The sequence below is a fragment of the Crocuta crocuta genome, unplaced genomic scaffold (genome assembly GCF_008692635.1).
Source record: "Crocuta crocuta isolate KB4526 unplaced genomic scaffold, BGI_CrCroc_1.0 scaffold278, whole genome shotgun sequence".
Taxonomy (NCBI): Eukaryota; Metazoa; Chordata; class Mammalia; order Carnivora; family Hyaenidae; genus Crocuta; species Crocuta crocuta.
In genome coordinates this window covers 1,323,657-1,345,166 of record NW_027532173.1, presented here as the reverse complement: position 1 = coordinate 1,345,166, position 21,510 = coordinate 1,323,657, and the positions used below count along the sequence as shown (strand labels likewise).

Genomic DNA, 21,510 nt, shown 5'->3' with positions numbered 1-21,510 from the left:
AAGAAACAACTTTGATGATGAGGAATATAAGAAACCAGCATAAGATCTGTTGACTTTGAGATGGAAATGTCCATGTAATTAGAAAAACAGAGCTCAGTTATGGATGAGGACTGTTTCGAGAGTAAATAAACAGAGGAAAGAAAAAAAGAGATAAAACAGATTAGTATTCATGTGCAGCGACTTATTACCAGGTGTCACTGCTGGTGCTGGGCCTGATGGCCGGCAAATCATGCTGCTGTTCTGTCAGAGACAGCTGCTTCTAAGCGATGGCACATATGGTGAGTGTATTTTGTTGTTCTCAACCTATCATCATGCTTCTTTTGCTGCAAATGGGCTCCCTGGTTAGAGGCAATGTTGTACAGAATAAGATGATGATGGATAAGACTTCTGTTATAAATGGTATTGGTGACAGAAGTAACGTAGAGAAAGAATATCCACATCCAGAATATCTGTTTCTTGCTGTGACTACAAAGGGACTCCGTCTCTCCACGGGAAGGGTCCAAGAGCATCTGCCTGCCGCCAGGCAGCCAGCACATCCCACTGCTGGAGGCAAAGCAGCGGCCTCTGCTGTACACCTAGCTCTGACGACAGAGCCAGAACAGCCTCCATGAGGAAAAGACCATGTTTAAGAGTCATCTGTAGTCTCCATCCCGATACCCATGGCCACTCTGTACCTGGCTCCAGGGAGCAACCACTGAGGTGGCCAGGTGAAAACACTGACATCCGAAGGTTGGGTCATTCTGTCCATCTGAATACTGAGAGCTTTCTGCCTCATAAGCCCTTCAGAGGGCACTCACATGGACACAAGTTTACTCTATGCCCATTCTCAGGAAGCTTGTCCCCTAACTCAATCACTACTTTTTCAATTTAATTCCAAGTACCCAATCATCTGAGAAGCTACTAGTTGCTGCGCACAGTCAATAAGATCTCAGTCTCAAGCTAGTTCCCCTTCCTACGTGAAGTAGAAACCTGGCTGTGCTCACTGAGAGGATACCCTTTGGCCATTTTCTGGGCCTACTGAGGGGTTGTAACCTAGTGACTGTCCATATGTGGATGTTGCCAGAATCCTGTAAAGGTCCATGGGAATGAGACCTATTATAGTCTATTAGTGGGTCACAGGGGACTCCCTCTGAAGCCAAGGGCATGGGGATGATGCAGAGCCAACGAAGCCTAAGCAGGGTGAAGGGACCCGAGCATACAGCTTACCAGAGCCCTTGGACATTCTCAGAGCCGTTCTTATCCATCCCGCGTCTACTGTGTATGGAGATGGCGCTGTTCACTCTCAGTTTTATGGTTCATTGGATTAGATAATGGCCAGGTCAGTTCATAATCACAGAGCACCTGGAATCCTACTGCCAAGCATCCAAGTCTCTACCAGGGCCCAGTAGCAGAACCAGAACGGATCCTCATATGTAACATAGCTGTTGGCAGAGCAGGGCACTACCTTTCTCCTAAACCCTCTGTGCTGAGATCCTCTCGTTACAACTCTTGAGAGACTCCACACACAAGTTCACACTCTGGCACACACATTTCCAATTCTGGTAGGCCTGCTTGGCCATCAAGGCCAAGTGGTAGGGCAACATGACCACACCATGGACCTGCCACCACGTCTGTAAGAACACCATGTCCCACTGGAGCCCCGGAGCCTCATCAGGTTGCCCCCAAAACAGGTAGGAGCAGCATGCCCCAATGTGGCATATTTCACCCCCTAAATCCAGGGAGCCCCTCTAAGTGCTGTGTGCCTTCAAGGTGGACAGTACAAGGCACCGCAATTTGTCTCTCACTTTAGAAAGGATATCCCAAAATGTCCGTAAGCTTTAGCGATGTGGCAAACCCTTAACATGTTGCAAAATGTATCTCTCTCCTTCTGGTGTGCATCTGTCCCCCTAAGTCATCTGGGAAGTTATTTTCTGCCCAATGCATCTGATTAGTGTAAGTTCGCCAATGTAAGGGACAGGCATGACGGTCTGTGGGGACGGACATGTGCAAGCCCCGAGGAAAAATAGCAGGAGGGCTGACACAGCGCTGACAGTAGGATGGAAAGGCACGTCCTCTTCCTTCCACGCAAATGCCAACTGCTTCTCTTTTCGTTTACTAGTTGGGATGGGAAAGAACACTGGTCAGGTCAATTGCAGCGTACCAAGAGCTGAGGGGCTGTGTTGATTTGCTGCATTAAAGGAACTTAGCTGCAACATGTGTCACCACCTGGCCTCTCCCACTTCAAAATTCCACTATTCCAGTGAGCTAAAGAAACCAATGCCACCACTCACTGTCATCTCATCTGTAAAAACAGCCACCACAGAGTTCATCAAGAACTCTGCTGCTCCCCGTTGGGGCGCCTGGGTGGCTCAGTTAGTTGAGTAGATGACTCAGTTTTGGCTCGGGTCATGATCCTAGGGTCGTGGGATCAAGCGCTGTGTCAGGCTCCGTGCTGAGCGTGGAATCTGCCTGAGATTCTCTCCCTCTGGCCTTCTCCCCTGCTTGCACGTGCATGAGCTATCTCTAAAACAGTAAGATAAAAAATACCTGCTGCCTCCCTCATGTATTAATCACTTGATGAAAACTGCATTTTCTAGGGCCTCCTGGGGTTACAGCTAGTGAATAGCTGAGCGGATTGCACATAAAAGAAAAAATATATATACATTCCCCTGAGCCTTCAGAAATCCTTCTTCTACAGTTTACCAGAGAAGTTAAGGCATTTTTGTAATAGTAGGGCTTTGGCTGATTTCAGGCTCTGATTAGCCAACCAAACAGACTATGTAATTACCATCATTTCTGGGTACTCGAGCAACACATGAAATTCACAATTCTGGGTGACTGTAGTCATTATCAATAAATTCAATCCAACCAATTTCTGACCTAGCAACCTTAAAATCCACTCTCACACACATCTCCAAGGCTCCCATTAATAGAGGTTGGTAAGTTCTTGTAAGTCTTTTGATTTATAAGCCATCTCCTCCTGGAGAAGGCTTTGTGCCTCTCTGGGCTGTTCTGAGATATAACTGTCACCATGGGCTGGAGGCAGTGAGCGACCATTACAGAGAATCCTAAGAATCAGCACAAGCACGTGCAGCAACTATGTCGGGCGCACCCACTGAAAAGCTTTTATGGAAAGGCCTGATTCCCTCAAAACAGGGAGGAAGGACTTCCTCCACCAACAGGAGAGTCTGAGGTTCAAGGTTCCCAGCCTCGTCTATGACTGCCCACATGTCCCCATCCCAGGTCTCAGGGTTCCGCTTCTTTCCCACGCATGCCCTCACCCTAGTGGTAGTAATATCCTGGTTTTTATTTCCGATGTTTCTGAATTACATGTGTTATTTCTCTTTTTAAAATTTTATTTAGAGGTTTACAAATTGTATTGCTCTTTTCAAAGGAAACAAGTTTTGATTTACTTTATTTTTGCTGATGGCTTTCTGTTTGCAATATTACTGATTTCTACTGTTAGCATTTCCTTCTACTGCTTGGGGTTTAATTTGCTCTTCTTTAACTGGTTCTTATGTTCTTAGATCACTGATTTGAGATATTTCTTTTTAAATATTTATTTATTTTTGAAAGAGAGACAGAGCACGAGGAGGGGAGGGGCAGAGAGAGAGGGAGGCACAGAATCTGAAGCAGGCTCCAGGCTCTGAGCTGTCAGCACAGAGCCTGATGCAGGGCTTGAACCTGTGAACCATGAGATCATGACCTGACCCAAAGTTAGATGCTTAACCGACTGTACCACCCAGGTGTCCTGAGATCTTTCTTTTTAAATCTAAGTATTTAATGCTATAAATTCTCTCTAAGTACTGCATTAGCTGCATCCTCCAATTTTTATGTTGTTTTTTCATTTTCGTTAAATCAAAAATATTTTCAAATTTCCCTTATGACTTCTTCCTCCACACATGGATTATGCAGAGGTATGCTGTTTAATATCTAAAAAGTTAGACCTTTTCCAGAAAATTATGTGCTATTACTGTTTTTAATTTTTTAATTTTTTAAATTATTTTAATTGCTTTTAATTCATTTTTCTGTTTTTAATCACTTTTTTAAATTCTATTGTGATCAGATAACTTCCTTTGTATGATTTTAATTCTTTCAAATCTGTGGTTGTTTGTTTTATGACCTGGAATATAATGTAGCTTGGTGGGATTTTCACAGCCATTCGCAAAGAATGTGCAGTGTGCTTACTGGGGACAGTACTCTATAGATGGCAATTATGTCAAGTTGGTTGATAGTTCTGCTCAAGCCTTCTCTAGCCTTACTAAGTTACCATCCACTGTTCTATCAATCATTGTTCTATCAAAGGGCTTTGAAATCTCTGATTATGATTTTGGATTTGCCTATTTCTCCTTTTGGTACTATTGGTTTTTGTTTCATGTATTTCAAACCTCTGTTATTAGGTAACGCAGTATTTAGGACTGTTATGTCCTTATATATGGTTTTCTAATCCAATCTGTCAACTTCTGCCTTTATTTGGGGTGCTCAGACCACTTATATTTAAAATTATCAATGATATGATTGCTTTTAGTCTTTATCACACTATTTGCTTTCTATTTGTCCTCTCTGTTCTTTTGTTCCCTCTTCGTTCACCCTTCTTTTGGACTGATTGTTTTTTATGATGCTCTTTTATTTCCACCATTTCATTCTTATATTTACATCTTTGTTCTTGCTCTTGTTGATTTTATGGTTGCTTTGGGGTTTGTAATATACATCTTTAACAACCACAGTCTACCTTTAAGCAATATTATACTACTTCAGATGTAGACGATGGACCTTCTAGCGGTACACTTCCATCTCACCTCTTCCAACCTCTGTGGCATCATTGTCATACTTTTCACTTTTGCACTGTTCTAAGTTTATAAATTTCACAATATAATGTCAGTGTTTCTGCTTTAAGTAGTAAAAAAAACTTTAAAAACTTACAATTTTTAAAACTTTATTCAGTGATGAATTGCATCACATATATTGATATTATATTGGTTTCTTTGGAACAATTTAACTGTAATGTCAGGAAAATAAGCAATTATATTCTGTTTGAAATGAAGATTTTCAATATAAGGGAAAAGGAGTANCTTTATATATATAAAACTTTAAAAAGAATTTGATTGGTAATATCAATATTAATTCATTCCTTTACAACTTTAATACCTATCTTTTAAAAACTGTAGTAAAAACCACGTAACATAAAGTTTATCATCTTATCTATTTTTAAGTGTACAGTTCAATAGTTAATTACCTTTTAAAGAGATTTAAACAGTAAGAATAAAATCATTTATATTTACTTACATAATTACCACTTTTGGTGTTCTTCATGGATCCAGATTTCTACCTAGAACCATTTTCTTCCTGCCAGAAAACTTTCTTGTAGTGCTGGTCTGCTCATGGTAAGAGAATGCAGCTTTCATCTGCCTGAAGAGTTTTTCTTTCACCTTCATTTTCAAAAGATATTTTGGTGGGTCTGTTACTACTAATTAATTTTTCTTCTAAGATGGGATCTATTTTCCTGTTTCTTTGCCTGGTAATTGACTGCTATATGGCAACATTGTGAATTTTGTATGATTTGGGAAACTGAAGTTTTTGTGTTCCTTTAAGTATTGTGGGGATTTGTTCTGGGTATGCAGTGAAATAAATCTGTAAACAATCTGATTTTTTGGCTGGCTTTAAACATTTGTTAGACAGAATGATTTTTAGGGTAATCCACACAGGTCGGTGTCTTAGGGCAGAAAGAAGGGCTGAGAAGGATACAGATTGGATCTGGAGGGCCAAATACAAGTTATCTGATATGTGAGTAAATCCTTATTTTCATATCTGATATTTCAATAGACTGTAATTTCCTTGAGATCAAAGACAACCTGTCTTTTCCCATTTATATTTCAGAGATTAACAGTGTCTCACAGATAGCAGGCATTTGTTAAATACTTAGTTTCTAAATATTTTTTAAAACATAACCATAATCTTACTTCTAAAAAAAACATGAGTTCTTTTCGTAGTGATGCCATTTTTTAAAAAGAACTTAAAACAGTATATATGTAGTAAGTCTATTTCATCAACTTACATTTTCCTCATCCATTCTATTTTTCTAATTTTTCTTTTCTTTTCCATATCTTGCCTTCTCTTCAGTTTAGAGAAATGGAACTCGCTTTCTTTTCTGTCTCCCACCTCTACATTTTCAGGAGACACCCAAAACTATTGAGAAATGGAAAACGAATATACCGAGTGTTGAAATGCTGACTATGAGGGAATTTGACTACAGTCAAGAAGTTCTGTGTTCAGTGGGAATATGGCAAGACAGAAACAGAGGAGAGAATACACCTCCTCTACGGTTATTTCTTACTACGTCATGGGTGAACAGCACATTGAGCTTTAAGGAGCACATGTCACAGAAAGACTAACAAAGTGCTAGCATTCTGAGGTACTTAATAACTATTTGTTGAATGGGTAAATGAACAGACATGCTCCAGTAGAGTTTTGTTTTTCCTAAGAACAAACTCTCTATTCATAAGAACCAACTCACCTACTCTCAGTGCTGCTGACTTTGAAGACTCTGATTCTCAAGGAGGACAGCCACCCTCCAAGAACAGGGAAGACTCATTATCATGTCCCAAGAGCTTGTGGTTTCCCTGTGTGACATGCTATCCTAACTGGTTGCCTCTTTTCCTACTTCCAGTTCATTCCTTCTCCTTCACCACACATTAAATAACAAGAAGGAGAATTTTCTATCCCCCACAGCACTATGTATTTGTCTCTATTAAAGCACATATTTACTGCACTGTACTGAAAAACTCGTTTGCTTAAGTCTCTCCCAAATTAAAAGGCAAACTACTGGAGAGAAGGGACTATTTTATCTACCATTGTATCTTAGCATCTAGTACAATGTTTGACATATGGTTGGTATGCAATAAAATCTGTTGAATAAATGCATGATTCACCTCTTGATCATTTTCATTTTCCATACTTAATATATTTACTATGCTACATTCTATAATCTGCATATGAGAGACTGAAAATTTGAATGAAGATATGAGGCCACATAAACAGACATTTAGAGCTATAGAACCTGACCAGGTTAACCTATAAAATGTCAGCTTACAAACATCCTTAGGTAGAAATTATCTCCATAAAAAGAAGTATCTATGGAAAAGTCCCTAAATCACATATAGATATTAGGATCTATGTATATTTAAAACATTCTATTCAATTAATATGAAGACATGTTAAAGTTTCAAACACCATGACAATCCAAATGATCTTCCACCAGTATCTGTTGTTACAAGCTCTGTACGAGACAATGTCATCTTTTTCTCAAAACTTCCAACCTCTAGGGGTGCCTGGGTGGCCCAGTCAGTTAAGTGATTGACTCCCGATTTCGGCTCAGGTCATGATCTCACGGTTCATGGGATGGGACCATATTGGGCTCTGTGCTGACAGTGTGGAGCCTGGCTGGGATCTTCTCTTTCCCTCTCTCTCTGCCCCTCTCCTGCTCATGCTCGCTCGCTCTTTCTCTCTCTCCCTCTCTCAAAATAAATAAACACTAAAAAGAATTCCCACCACTAGTCTAAGCATTAATAGAGTCAAAAACATTTTCAAATCTGCTTTGTTATAAAGATACTAAACTGCAGAGTACCAAACAGTATCTAAAGAAGGCCTAGATCAAAGCTGATTACCAAAAGCCTGAGTAAACGTAAGAGGTAAAAAAAAAAAATATTGTTGATCTTGAAGTAGTATTAGTAACCTCTGAGAAGAGTTAACATAATCAGTTTTATCAGTTAAATTATCAAGGTTTATTATCTTAAAATTAATTTTCAAAAAGGCAAAAGACTTACTAAATGTATAAGATATAAAATTATTAATATTTTTATTTTCTTACTGTATCAGAGACAGGCCTCCAGCCATTGTTCTCTACACGACGATACCAGCCACTATGATCCTCTTCCTCAAGATTATCACTTTTAATATGAGATGAATATTTTGCTGGAAGTTTTGTATAATCTCTGGGGCTATTAGCACACAGATCTTCAATATGTCTATGAGTGAAAATTTTATAGTATATATCAGGTGGAAATTTAACCTGTATTTGGAAAAGTTCAAAGGACCACTGTAATCTAATTACAAAAATGATTTTTAAAATCTACATCTTTTAAATTTCATATAAATGTGCTTTAAGATTACCAAATAAGGATTCACCCATACTTACACCACCTAATCTGAATCGTACGTGAATGCCCGCGGCAGCATCTAGCAGCTCTGCCTATAAAAAAATATATTCCTCTTCAACATTCTGTATTATCAATTATTCACTACTTCTCACTCTATCATGTTAAAACAGTGCTGAATACTGATTATTTACGAAATAAAGTAAGCCTCAAATAATTATCTTAAAATATATTTTATCCCCTGCTCACACTCTCTCTCCCTCAAAAATAAACATTTAAAAATTAAAAAAATATATATATATTTTAAGATTTAATTTCTAATGGGCATCCAATAAGTAAAACAGCTTTTGTAACTGGAAAAATGATAGATACCAAACTATGTTTCCTTTCTGTGTACCATATAAGTATAAAAGCCAAGTGATTTGTTATTCTAAAAACAGAAATTTTAATTAAGTCCTCAAAAGTATGATTTATATATTAAACATCATCTTACAGGTAAATTCAGAGGAAAAAAATATGATTGACTAATCTGAGTTTAACAGAAGATGACCTTTCCTAAGTAGCTTTTCTTAAATCAAATATCCATGTTTAAATTTTATAAGCATTGTATATAAGTGGTCTTCTAAATTGTAATGCCCTGCACCACATGGAAAACAGAGAAAGCAATTTTGGGTCCTCTAACAGAAAAGAGTTCAAGTTTACCTTCTGATAATACTGTTAGATGAGAAAATACATCTTATCCTAAATTGTTCAGTCTATAAAGCCTGAAAGACTGCAGTAGGTTTTGCATAATTTTCTCCTGACTAAAAAGTGTACACACACATACATACATATGTAGGGTCACAGTTCAATCATGAAAAATATGTTTTATAACAGGATCTTTAGCTTACATTTATAAAATTTATGCAGGTGACCCTTGAACAACATGAGTTTGAACTGGACGGGTCCACTTATATGTGGATTTTTTATAGTGTACCACCGTAAATGTATTTTCTTCTCCTTATGATCTGCTTAATACCAAGTTATTTTCTCTAGCTTACCTTATTTTAGGAATACAGTGTTTAAAATATACATACAAAATGTATATTAATTGACTATATTATTAGTAAGGCTTCAGGTCAACAGTAGGCTATTTGTAGTTGAGTTTTTAGAGAGTCACAGTCACACATGGATTCTTGAATGCATGTGGGAGGTCACTGCCCCATCCCAATGTTATTCAAGGGTGAACTGTATATACTTTTTCAACAAAATTCACTATATATATGCTTTTATTTCCACTAAAGTAGGCAACTCTTTAAGTGTACAGTCATGGATATTTTCCTTTCTATTTTAGTCAGTTATGGTAAAGTGCTAATCATGTCAATCTAATAACAAATTTAGCTGGGTCAAGCCTGGATTGCGGTTTTAGTCATCTGTGTCTGGTTTGTGCACTTCTAGTTTTTCCCTATTTCTCAGATGTGGTTCTGGCAAGTCTCTATCTCTTCAACTATAAAAGCCTATGGGAAATTCAAGTGTACTTTGAGAAGATTTGAGGTTAATTCTTTATCATTCTACCATCTACAAACTCAAATGTGGATGAGAGTCATTTGTGTATTTGAGGCAGTTCCCTTTCCTTGAGCATGACTGTCTCCTAAGCCTATGGGGAATTTCATTTAGTGGAACAGTGTTATTTAATATAGACTTAGATTAGCTGTAAATACTCAGTGCAAATTCTAGGGAACCAAAAATTAGTTTAAAAAAAAAAAGGTATAATTATATGCTGTGAGGAAAGAAAATGCAATCTTATAAAATGCTCAATTAAAACCAGAGAAGATAGAAGAATGGTGCAATAGAAAAAAAAAACAAAAAGAACAATGATAAGAAATAGAAAACATGAAATATGTTAGATATCAATCAATCACCATACTAAATATCAATGGTCTAAATACACAAGTTTATTGGCAGAGACTAACAGAATGGGGGAAAAAAAAAGACCCAACTATATGTTGTCTATAAGAAAACCATTTAAAATAGAAAGACACAGATAGGGTAAAAGCAAAGTAATGGAGATAGATATACATATTAACTGACATTGATCAAATGAAAACTGAGAAGCTATATTAATTTCAGAGAAAGCTGAATTCAGAGCAAGGAAAATCATTAGGAATAAAGAAGAGGATTACATGGTGATAAAGTGGCCAATTTTCTGAGAAGACATAAAAATCCATTAAGTATATATACCTAACAACATAGTATCAAAATATGTAAGGCAAAAACTGACAGAACTGCAGGGAGAACTAGAGAAATCCACTATTGTAGTTGGAGAATTTGACACCTCTGTATCGTTAACTGACATATTCAGCAGGCAGAAAATCATTAAATCTATTATGAAAATAAAGAACATTTTCAATTAACTGGATCTAGATTTCTACAACACTTCATTCAACAATAGCAAATATACATTCTTCTCAAGCTTACATAGAACTTTTATTTACCAACATAGAACATGTTATGGACCATAAAGCACACCTTAACAACTGTAAAATAATAGAAATCATACAAAGCATGCTTTCAGACCCCAATGTAATTAAACTAGAAATCAGAAACAGAAGGGTAGTCCGAAAACACCTGGAACTTGGAAACTGAACAACACACTTCTAAATAACAAGTGGATCAAATAGAAAGTCTCAAGAGAATTTTAAAATCTTCTGAACTGAATGAAAATGAATATACAGCTTATCAAATTTTGTGAACTGCACTGAAAACAGTGCCTAGGGGAAATTTTATAGCACTAACTACATATATTTGAAAACAACAAAGACTTGAAATTAATAATCTAGGCTTCCATCTTAAGAAACTAAGAAAACAAATTAAATCAAAAGTAAGCAGAAGTCAAGAATAAAAAAACAGAAATCAATGAAATTGAAACAGGAAATCAACAGAGAAAAATCAAAGAAATTAAAAGCTAGTTCTTTGAAAAGATCAATAAAACCAATAAGCTTCTGGCCAAGAAAACTAAGAATGAAAAAATAGAAGACACAAATGACTAATATCAGAAAAGAGGGGCCATCACTACTGATTCCACGGACACTAACAGCATAATTAACAAATATGAAAAATTCTATTCCCACAGATTTGATAAATGGCTGAAAAGACACAACCTGACAAAACTCACACAAGGAGAAATAGAAAATCTGAATAGACTAACACCTATTAAAGATACTGAATGAATTATTAACCTTTCAAAAAAAGAAAGCACCAAGCCTCAATGGGTTCAATGGCGAACTCTACCAAACATTTAAGGAAAAAAATATATCAATTCTCTGCAATCTCTTCCAGAAAACAGAAGCAAAGGGAACACTTCCTAACACGTTCTATGAGACCACTATTATTCTAAATACAAAAACACAGGGGCGCCTGGTTTTGGGTGGCTCAGTTGGTGAAGTGTCCAACTTTGGATTTTGGCTCAGGTCATGATCTCATGGTTCATATGATTCAGCCCCATGGGCTCTATGTTGAAAGAACAGAGCCTGCTTAGGATTCTCTCTCCTTCTCTGCCCCTCCCTAGCTTGCAATCTCTCTCTCTCAAAAATAACTAAACTTTAAAAAAATAAATAAAATGTACATGGAAATACAAAACTTCCAACAATAGCCTGGAAGTGTCTTCTTGAAGAACTACAAAATAGGAGCACTTCTCTACCATGTAATACACTTGTTATAAACCTAAAGTAATTATAACAAGGGTAGAAAAATAGACCATGGAAGAGAACAGAAAATTCACAGACTCCTACATTAATGGTTACTTGATTTATGATAAAAGTAGCATGGCAGAGCAGTGGAGGCCGAGGAGGAAGGACTATCTTTTTAATAAATAGTGTTTAATCATTTCGTTTTCTATATGGAAGAATATGAAATGGACCTCTACTCTACACCATACACGAAAAAATCAATCGCAAGTAGATTGCATATCTAAATATGAAAGGAAAATCAATAAAGTTTATATAGTATAGAATACTTTCATGATTTCAGGACTGGTGAAACTTATAAAAAGCACCAACCATACATACAAGAACTGATCATCTTAAGTACATTAAAATCAAGAACTCTGTGGGTGCCTGGGTGGCTCAGTTGGTTAAGCGTTAGACTTCGGCTCAGGTCATGATCTCGTGGTTTGTGAGTTCGAGTCCCACATTGGGCTCTGTGCTGACAACTCAGAGCCTAGAGCCTGCTTCAGATTCTGTGTCTCCCTCTCTGTCTCCCACCCCCTATTCATGCCCTGCCTCTCTCTCAAAAATAAACATTTAAAAAATTTTAATTAAGAACTCTGTTCACCAAAAAACATTTTTGTTTCAAAATATTAACCTAGGGATTGGGGCCACAGGGTGGAAATAAAGATGAAGCAAGGCTGGCCGTGAATTGCTAATTGTAGAAACTAGGTGATAGGTACATGTGGTCTATTATTTTATTCTTTCTACCTTAGTATATGTTTGACATTTTTCATGATAAAAAACATACAGTGAAGACCATCCTAAGACTGACAAGTCAAATCATAGAATGGAAAGTGAAAACGACAAAGGGCTTTTATGAAGACCCTATAAAAAACTGCTTTAAACCAGTAAGCATAAGACAATATACACATAAAACACACCAAAAACTATGTCAGGAGCTCAGCTGATCTGGGAGAAGAGTAGCTGAGATGTTGGGTGTCAGAGTAGCCATTTAAGGAAACAAGCACAAAGGGAAAGAGAGCTTTTAACCACTTACTAGGTGGGAATAAGCAAGAGTTAGAGCATCTACAGCTGGAGGAGGCGCCAATCCACCTGTTCACTCCCATCCCCACCCCCACCCCCACGGAACAGCGCAGTGACAGAGAGTCAGGTGGATCAGCAGAGTTTCGAACAAAAGGCTCCTGCATTTTTAGGGACCGTGAGGTGTGTATGTGTGGGGTGGGAGGCAGGGAGGAGATTGAGAGAGGAGAGTCCAGGTGGACTGAGTCAGAGTGTCTTCAAGGTTCCCCGTAAAGAGGTCTCAGCAGACGTGCCTGAAGACCTCGGCCCAAAGCCTCAGACAGAGAACTAAAAATGAAGGTGCTGGGACTAGACATTTAAATACGTCTGGGGGGGATCTGTCCAGGGGGCCTGAGCCCCAGCCTGAGTTCCCTTCAGAGGCTGCAGGACAAGTCTGACTGTGAGGAGGGCACAGCTTTCCTGTGTGGGGCCTGTTGGGTAAGGTCCCTGTGACTATTCTGGTCACGCCTGGAAAAGCAGACAGGATTTTAACCAGGAGCTGAACTCACAGAGATGCTCACCTCCACTAGTTATCAGGGAAAGGCAAATTAAAACGCTGATAACAGTAAGCATTGGTAGGATGTAAAGCATCAAGAACTCCAAGAGACTGATGATGGATAATACAAATTGTACAATAACTCTGGAATATAGTTTGGCATATCCTGTTACCCAGAAATCCCATTTCTAGGTGGAATAGAAACCACAAGAAATTCTTGTTCATATGCACCAGGGCAGATGAATAGGGATGTTCCCCAAAGCAATCTTTATACAGACTCAATCCAGGAAAAAAAAAAAAAGCCAATGAACTATAGAATGAATAAACAGTAGTGTATATATATATATATAAAATGAAACAATTATCATTGTTTTTAATAAAATGAATACAATTCAGCTACACAAACACAATGCTGAACGAACAAAGCTACATACAAAAGCTTTGTATGTAGGATTCTATTTACATACAGCTCAAAAACAGAGAAAAGTAAAGCAAATAAACAAAAAAGCTACAACTGAGAATCGTAGTTGTTCTAGGGAGCAGGGACCTGGCGGAGATGCACGGAGCCCCGGGAGGCAGGGGTCCCAAGTATGAAATACTGATCTGGGTGATGGTTAGACAGGGGGTTGTTTGTGATGATTCACTGATCTATACACATTTATGTTTCATGAACGTTTCTATCATGTGTGTGATGCTTCGATAAAACAGTGTTTTAAAAGAAATAAATACAAGCACATTTATAAAGCAGCCACACATCTTGAAGGGAGAACACAGATGCTGTATGAATAAATAGCATCCTTACCTCCTTAGGACTGATGTATCTCATTATCTGACGTGGCTCTCCTTGTCTTCTTAGATCAATCAGTCTTTTAAAGTGCTGGAAGATAGCGACATTCTAAAGGTTCAAATACATAAGATTTTATGGTCAAAACTGGATTCTCTGCCTCTGATGAGCTTTTTCCTAATTAGGGCAAAATGAGTAAAGACCATATAATAGATTTTATGTGTGTAAACTAGATTTTAGAAATATTATCACTCAGGATTTGCTCTGACAAGCCAGGCAATACTAATTTTATTCTCACAAAGAGATTTCCTTCACTTTGGAAGTGCATCACAGGCAGCTGTAAAGAAGATACCCAGGACGTTGGTCGAACCGCTTGTGTGTGCTCCAGAGTCATTCAGGAGGAAGATAAAATACAGCCTACTGGTTAGGAACACGGATCCGGGAATCATATAATCTGGATTCAACGGTTAGTACCCACTCACTGTGTGACCCTGGACAAGCTGCTTCAATTCTCTCCTCAGTCTCTCATCTAAAACATGGGAATGATGGTGGGTATCTCATACAGCTATGGCACGGAGTTCATGAGTGAATATCCGTAAAGCACTCAGAACAACTTCTGGCACAAGGCAGCACTAAATAATTATCATCTTATTATTACCATTACAGAAACCTCATTCCTGTAGTAATTCTGTTGATTTACAAACCCTATCTACTACTCATGTTAGGGCATATTTGGTCAAACATCTCCAAACAATTCTTTTTTTTTTTTTTTTTTTACTTTTATGTCTTTATTTTTTTGAGAGACAGAGATAGAGACCAAGCAAGGGAGGGGCAGACAGAGAGGGAGACAGAATCTGAAGCAGGCTCCAAACTCTGAGCTGTCAGCACAGAGCCCAACATGGTGCTCGAACCCACAGACCGTGAGATTGTGATCTGAGCTGAAGTCGGACACTTAACCAAGTGAGCCACCCAGGCACCCTTGTTCTTTTTAATGTTTGTTTATTTTTGAGAGAGACAGACAGCATGAGTGGGGGAGGGCAAGTTTCAACAAATTTCAAGTTATTAAAATCATATAAATAACTGGCCTCAGAATGAAACCAGAAATCAGTAACAGAAAGGTAACTAGAAAACTACTAATTATTTGATACTTAAGCAACATAATTCAAAAAAACCCCATAGGTCAAAAAAAATCACAATGGAAATTGTAAAATATTTTAAAGTGAAAGGTAATAGGGGTGCCTGGGTAACTTAGCTGGTTAAATGTTTGACCCTTGATTCTGGCTCAGGCTCAGGTCATGATCTCACAGTGTGTGAGATCAAGTTCCATGTCACGCTCTGCATTGACAGCATAGAGCCTGCCTGGGATTCTCTTGGGAGGGTAATAAAATGCAATATTGTACTGCAGTGCAATAAAGAAAAAGAAGTAACAGGTATAAAGTTACAAAGAAAAGATGGAAGTCATTCAGAGATGACATGATTAGGTGGTAAATCCAAAAGAGTCAACAAAAAAGCAATTAGAAATAATAAGTGTGCACTAGGTCAGCAGATAAAAATAAGTTATATTTCTAAAAACTAGAAATGAATTAGAAAATAAAATTTAAAATAATACCACTCACAGTAGCATCAAACAATGTCAAATACCCTTAAGTTAAATGAAAGATACATAAGACTTCTACACTGCAAACTACAAACCATTCTGGAGGAAAATTTTAAAAGATCTAATACCTGAAGATATGTACCAGGTTCATGAAAACTTAGAGTAGTAAAATGTCAGTTCTCCCCCAAATTGATCTACTGATCCCCCCAACTATAATCCCCACAAATATTTTTGCAAAACTTAATAAATTGATTCTATTATTATATATGGAGATGCAAAAGCCCTAGAATAGCTGTGATAATCAGGAAGAGCATCACAGTCAGAGGATTCTGATACCCACACTTATAATAAAGCTAGCTATAAGACAGTGGGGTATTGGCCCAAATAAAGACAAACAAACTGATGCAACTGAACAGAGACCACAGAAACGCTTCACATATATGGTGACATGATTCAGACAAAGGCACCACTGCCATATACTATGGAAAGGAAAGGATGGTATTTTCAATAATCAGTACTTAATCATTTGGTTATAAAGACAAAAATGAACTTTGCCAAAAAAAAAAAAAAAGAACTTTGCCTACACCTCGCATCACACACAAACATTAATTTGAGATGATGCTAGATCTCAATCTACAACAAAAGCAACTAAGCATCTAGAGAAAGCATAAGGAAAGTATCTCTTGGTTTTGGGTTAGGTAAACATTTCCCTTCAGATTTATTTCAATATAACTGACACATAATGTGCTGCCTGAGCTGGATGTCTGCCTTGGGATCTTTTCCCACTGGGAAAGTTTTGATATTGTCACCTCCTTAGGTAAACATTTCTTTTTTATTTTTTAATGTTTCTTTATTTTTGAGAGAGAGGGAGACAGAGAGCGGGGAGAGAGAGAAAGCAAGTGGAGGAGAGGCAAAGAGAGAGGAGAACAGAGAATCAGATAGAGGATCAGAAGCGGGCTCTGCACTGACAGCAGAGAGCCCGATGTTGGGCTCAAACCCATGAACCCTGAGACTATGACCCAAGCCGAAGTCCGACATTCAACTGACTGAGCCACCCAGGAGCCCCTAGGCAAACATTTCTTAAACAGGACACAGAAAGCAATAACCGTAAAGAACAAGTGATTAAATTGGGCTTAATTAAAATGAAAGACTTCTCATTATCAAAACAACATCCTTAAGAATGCAATGTTGGAGAAAATATCTGCCAGGCACGTATTCAATAAAGGACTTGAGCCTCAGATACATGAGGAACTCCTCCACGTGAAAATGGACAGTGTACTAGTAGATGTAGCAGGATTGGGGGTCTGGAGACCGGGGAGATAGGTAAAGAAATAAAAGGTAGGAGGCTGGGATATTTATATCCTCATCATGCATAATAAGGAGTCACACAATCCTATGTTATCATGATGGAACAGGAAACGAAGGTTTAAATATTCTCTTTTTTTAAATGTTTATTTTTGAGAAAGAGGGAGACACAGGATCTGAAGCAGGCTGTAGGCTCTGAGTGGTCAGTGCAGAACCTGATGCGGGGCTTGAACTCACGAACCCTGAGATCATGACCCGAGCCAAAGTTGGTCGCTTAACCAACTGGGCCAACCAGGTGCCCCAGGTTTAAGTATTTTTTTAAAAAAATGTTTTAATGAAAAAAAAAAAAAAAAAATGTTTTAATGTTACTTTATTTATTTTTGAGAGCGAGACATTAACACAGAATCCGAAGCAGGCTCCAGGCTCTGAGCTGTCAGCACAGAGCCCCACAATAGGGCTTGAACTGGTGAACCGCGAGATCATGACCAGAGCCAACGTCGACTGCTTCACTGACTGAACCACCCAGGAACCCCTAAATATTCTTTAAAGAAATAAGGTAACAGGGGCGCCTGGGTGGCTCAGTCGGCTAAGCACCCGACTCTTGATTTTGACTCAGGTCATACTCTCACAGTTTGTGAGTTAGAGCCCCACATCCCACTCTGTGCTCCCAGCTTGGGAACCTGCTTGGGATTCTCTCTCTCTGCCCCTCCCTCTCTCTCTGCTCCTTACCTGCTCTCTCCCTCAAAATAAATAAATAAACTTAAAAAAATTAAGGTAACAAATAGAGGAACTAAAAAATAATCACATATGGTACTGGCAGGGGAGATAAACAGGGCTGTGTAAGGGGTAAGTAAGATAAGCTCTCAGTTATCTTTGCGGAAAATCAACAGGTCACTTCTAAAGTTGGTAAATAAAAAATAATTATATAAGCATGTTATGTAATAACAGAAATAACTACTAGAAGATCTAAAACAAAAAACTGTTCAAAGTCGTTCTCTTTAGAGTATGACGGTAGAGAAGAGTAGGAGGGGGTAAAAGATGTGCTTTTATTTGTAAGCTCTTCTAGATTATTTTACTGAAAGAAGTCCATATATTATGACTTAAAATATTCACATGAAAGAAAATAGCTTCATTTTCAGTAGTTTGTCTATGCAAATTATTCATTTATAGGACCAAGTAATGTGTTAAAATTAAGCATCCTTATTTAGAAGTCATCCTCTGAGGCACTTGAAGCAGAATATATCTAGATTTAAGATCAAATGCTTTATCTTTCAGTCTTAGGGCTACATTATCCTTATATTTGAACCATGGCTCTCATGGTTGCTTTTTTTCAGTTTCTAATCAGTTTTTAAATCCAACTGTTCTGTCCACGCCTTCAATTGAATGGGGCACCATTTTATCTCCAAATATAACCCACTTATATCCATTCAACATGCTAGCCTTATTTAAATTGATCATCTTTTTATGAAAAATATTTTAGGGGCACCTGGTGGCTCAGTTGGTTAAGTGTCTGACCTCAGCTCAGGTCATGATCTCACAGTTCATAGATTCAAGCCCTGCATTGGGCTCTGTGCTGACAGTTCAGAGTCTGGAGCCTGCTTCAGATTCTGTGTCTCCCTCTCTCTCTGCCTCTCTCCTACTAATGCTCTCTGTCTCTCAAAAATGAATAAATATTAAAACAAATTTTAAAAATTTTTAATGATTTCATTTATTTTGAGAGGGAGAAAGAGAGAATAAGGGAGGAGCAGAGAGAGAGAGAGGGAGAGAGAATCCCAAGCAGGCTCTGAGCAGCAGTCCAGAGCCTGACATAGGGCTTGAACTCAGAAACCATGAGATCATGACCTGAGTCAAAGTCAATGCTTACCTGACCTAGCCACCAAGGGACCCCAATCACCATTTTTATTTCCTTCATTTTTTCCCCTCCTTCTCTCTTTTTATAAACATCATTGATTTTCCTTAAATATTGGTCGATCCTTGGTTATACTACTAATACTTAAGAATGAAGGTCTGTGTCAACTGCTCATGGGAACTAGTCTGAGTATCCTCGGCTTTTCTATAAGTATCCTATTTTCCCATTTCCTCAACACAAACGGGAAGATCGCCTGGGAGCTTTGTAACATGGGTGGAATTAGTTAACCAACAGACTTTCTTGGAGGGGTACGGGTAGGTGGCCAGCAACCAAGCAGCGTGTCTCCCTACTATTAAAATCAAGAGGCTGTGGGGCGCCTGGGTGGCTTAGTCGGTTGAGCGTCCGACTTTCGCTTGGGTCATGATCTCGCAGTTCATGGGTTCGAGCCCCGCGTCGGGCTCTGTGCTGACTGCCAGCTCAGAGCCTGGAGCCTATTTCAGAGTCTGGGTCTCCCTCTCTCTCTGACCCTCCCCTGCTCACACTCTCTCTCTCTCTCTCTCCTAGAAATAAAAAAAAAAAAAAAATCAAGAGGCTTTTACTGGAGAGTGCCAAGTCCACAACAGAATTAGCTTTTCCAAACAGTTTATTTAATTTTTTAAAAAGAGATCAGCTTCAGCGTTCTTTCTCCTAATAGTAAATATCCACCTGCCAGTACATTTTTTGACTCCTGGCAAATATCTGTGTACCTGCAGCTCTGGGGCCTGAAGTGACAGTGGAGCAAATGGCACAAATGGCCCTTTGTCTACAGTCATTCTCCTTCCAGCTCTTTCCAACCGCTAACTCTAAGTGATATCCTTTCTACGGCTCCGGTGACAAACCGGCTCTCTCACTGCAGCCCCAGTGAAGTGTGTCCAGGCAAGGCTTCTACATGGATCTGTCCCACAGGAGGCTACCATCTAGTTTTGGTTGTCCAAAAATGAGATCAGATTCACCTGCTCATGAACTCCCTTCTCTCCGGTTTGGGTTAGCTTTCTGTACACTGTCATTTCACAGGGGTTCTGTAGGGACAAAGAGTGAAAACGTGTGCTCACTTAAATACGGAGTTACAGTACACACACATGTGCACACACACCTGTCTGTTCATATACAGGGCTTCTCTGCTGAAAGGCCTCAAGGGCAAGGGTGTACTGTAAAATGCTTGCATAGTGCTTGGAATATAAGGTAAGTGGCTGCTAGGATTTGGACGAGATAAAGGAAGTTACAAATGGTATGCTGATAGAAACCACCAAAGGAATAGATTTTTAAAGAAAATTTTTGGGGCACTTGAGTGGCTCAGTCGGTTAAGTGTCTGACTTTGGTTCAGGTCACGATTTCATGGTTTGTGAGTTCGAGCCCCACGTTGGGCTCTGTGCTGAGAGCTAGGGGCCTGGAGCCTCCTTCAGATTCCATGTCTCCCTCTCACTTTGCCCTTTCCCCACTCACACTTTCTCTCTCTCTCTCTCCTCTCACAAATAAAGAAGCATTAAAAATTTTTTTAAAGAGAGAGCCAGCAGAGGCATCACTACCACCATTTGTTGGTCACTACCACCATGGACGTTTCACCGTCATGCTGAAACACGAGTTCTCTATGGACATGACCTGTGAAGGCTGCTCCAATGCGGTCAGTCGGGTGCTCAACAAGCAAGGAGGAGCTGAGTTTGACAATGACCTACCCAACAAGAAGGTTTGCATCAGCTCTGAGCACAGCATGGACCTTCTGCTAGAGACTTTGGGAAAAACAGGAAAAGCCATTTCCTACCTCGGCCCCAAGCAGCGAGGGCCTGGACCCCTGGGCCCAACATGGACCAAAGAAGGCAGGCCTCTGATCCTCTCCTGCCTTGCAGACAGACCAGGGGCCTGGCAGTCCTACTCAGCAATGGCAGTTTCCACAGAGACCCTCACCTGTCCTGCTCCTCCCTAGCTTCCCTGTAATAAAATCGAGCCATGTTAGTTGAAAAAAAAAAACAAATTTTTTAAAGAAAACTATTATTTTAGTAGAGATCAACAGTTATGGATTTTATGGCTTGAAAGAGGCAAAAAGAACACACGATGGAAGCTATGTTGTAAGACTTGATTAACAAATTGTGTGTGTTAGAAACAGAGCCATAGCACTTCACACAAAATTATCAGGCACAGACGGCACTGCTACAAACAAAGAAGAAAGAGTGAAGTCACTTTAGTTACTGGTTCTCACCCAGCCAGGTTAAGTCAATTTGGAATATTCCTTTCACCAATGAGAGCAGCTCTACCCAGATGAAAGCATGATAAATAAGTACATTAATTCAGATATAGTTTATTATTAAACTTTAAATCTTAAAGAGTCAAGTGCTCCGTAAATATTTAATGAGTGAATGAATATATCCCTAACACTTGCTCAGACACCTGATTCCTGAGTCAAGAAATAGTTTTAAAGGTAAAAATCAAAGGGTCCTACTAGTGATACTTTCAGTGATCATAGTTATTTTCAAAATGCCTGGCCCTGATCAGGAGCTCAGTAAGGATTCCTGAGGATAATGAGATGATTTATTAATGTTAACTTTGT

At 38.8% G+C, this 21,510-nt stretch overlaps 1 protein-coding gene and 1 pseudogene across 2 annotated transcripts in view; one reads left to right on the top strand and one right to left on the bottom strand.

The window, feature by feature from the left end:
- CUNH11orf65 (chromosome unknown C11orf65 homolog) overlaps window positions 1-21,510 on the bottom strand; it is a 36,098-nt gene that overhangs the window by 14,085 nt on the left and 503 nt on the right. The window contains exons 2-5 of one of the 2 annotated variants that reach the window (XM_077777439.1): window positions 14,197-14,289; window positions 8,174-8,227; window positions 7,847-8,047; window positions 6,035-6,165 (exon numbers count right to left, since the gene is read on the bottom strand). In XM_077777439.1, the coding sequence (XP_077633565.1) occupies window positions 6,035-6,165; window positions 7,847-8,047; window positions 8,174-8,227; window positions 14,197-14,289 (479 nt within the window). The remainder of the gene's footprint in view (window positions 1-6,034; window positions 6,166-7,846; window positions 8,048-8,173; window positions 8,228-14,196; window positions 14,290-21,510) is intronic. The other variant, XM_077777440.1, reaches the window with a different exon arrangement.
- Window positions 20,536-20,889, top strand: LOC144242458 (copper transport protein ATOX1 pseudogene; annotated as a pseudogene).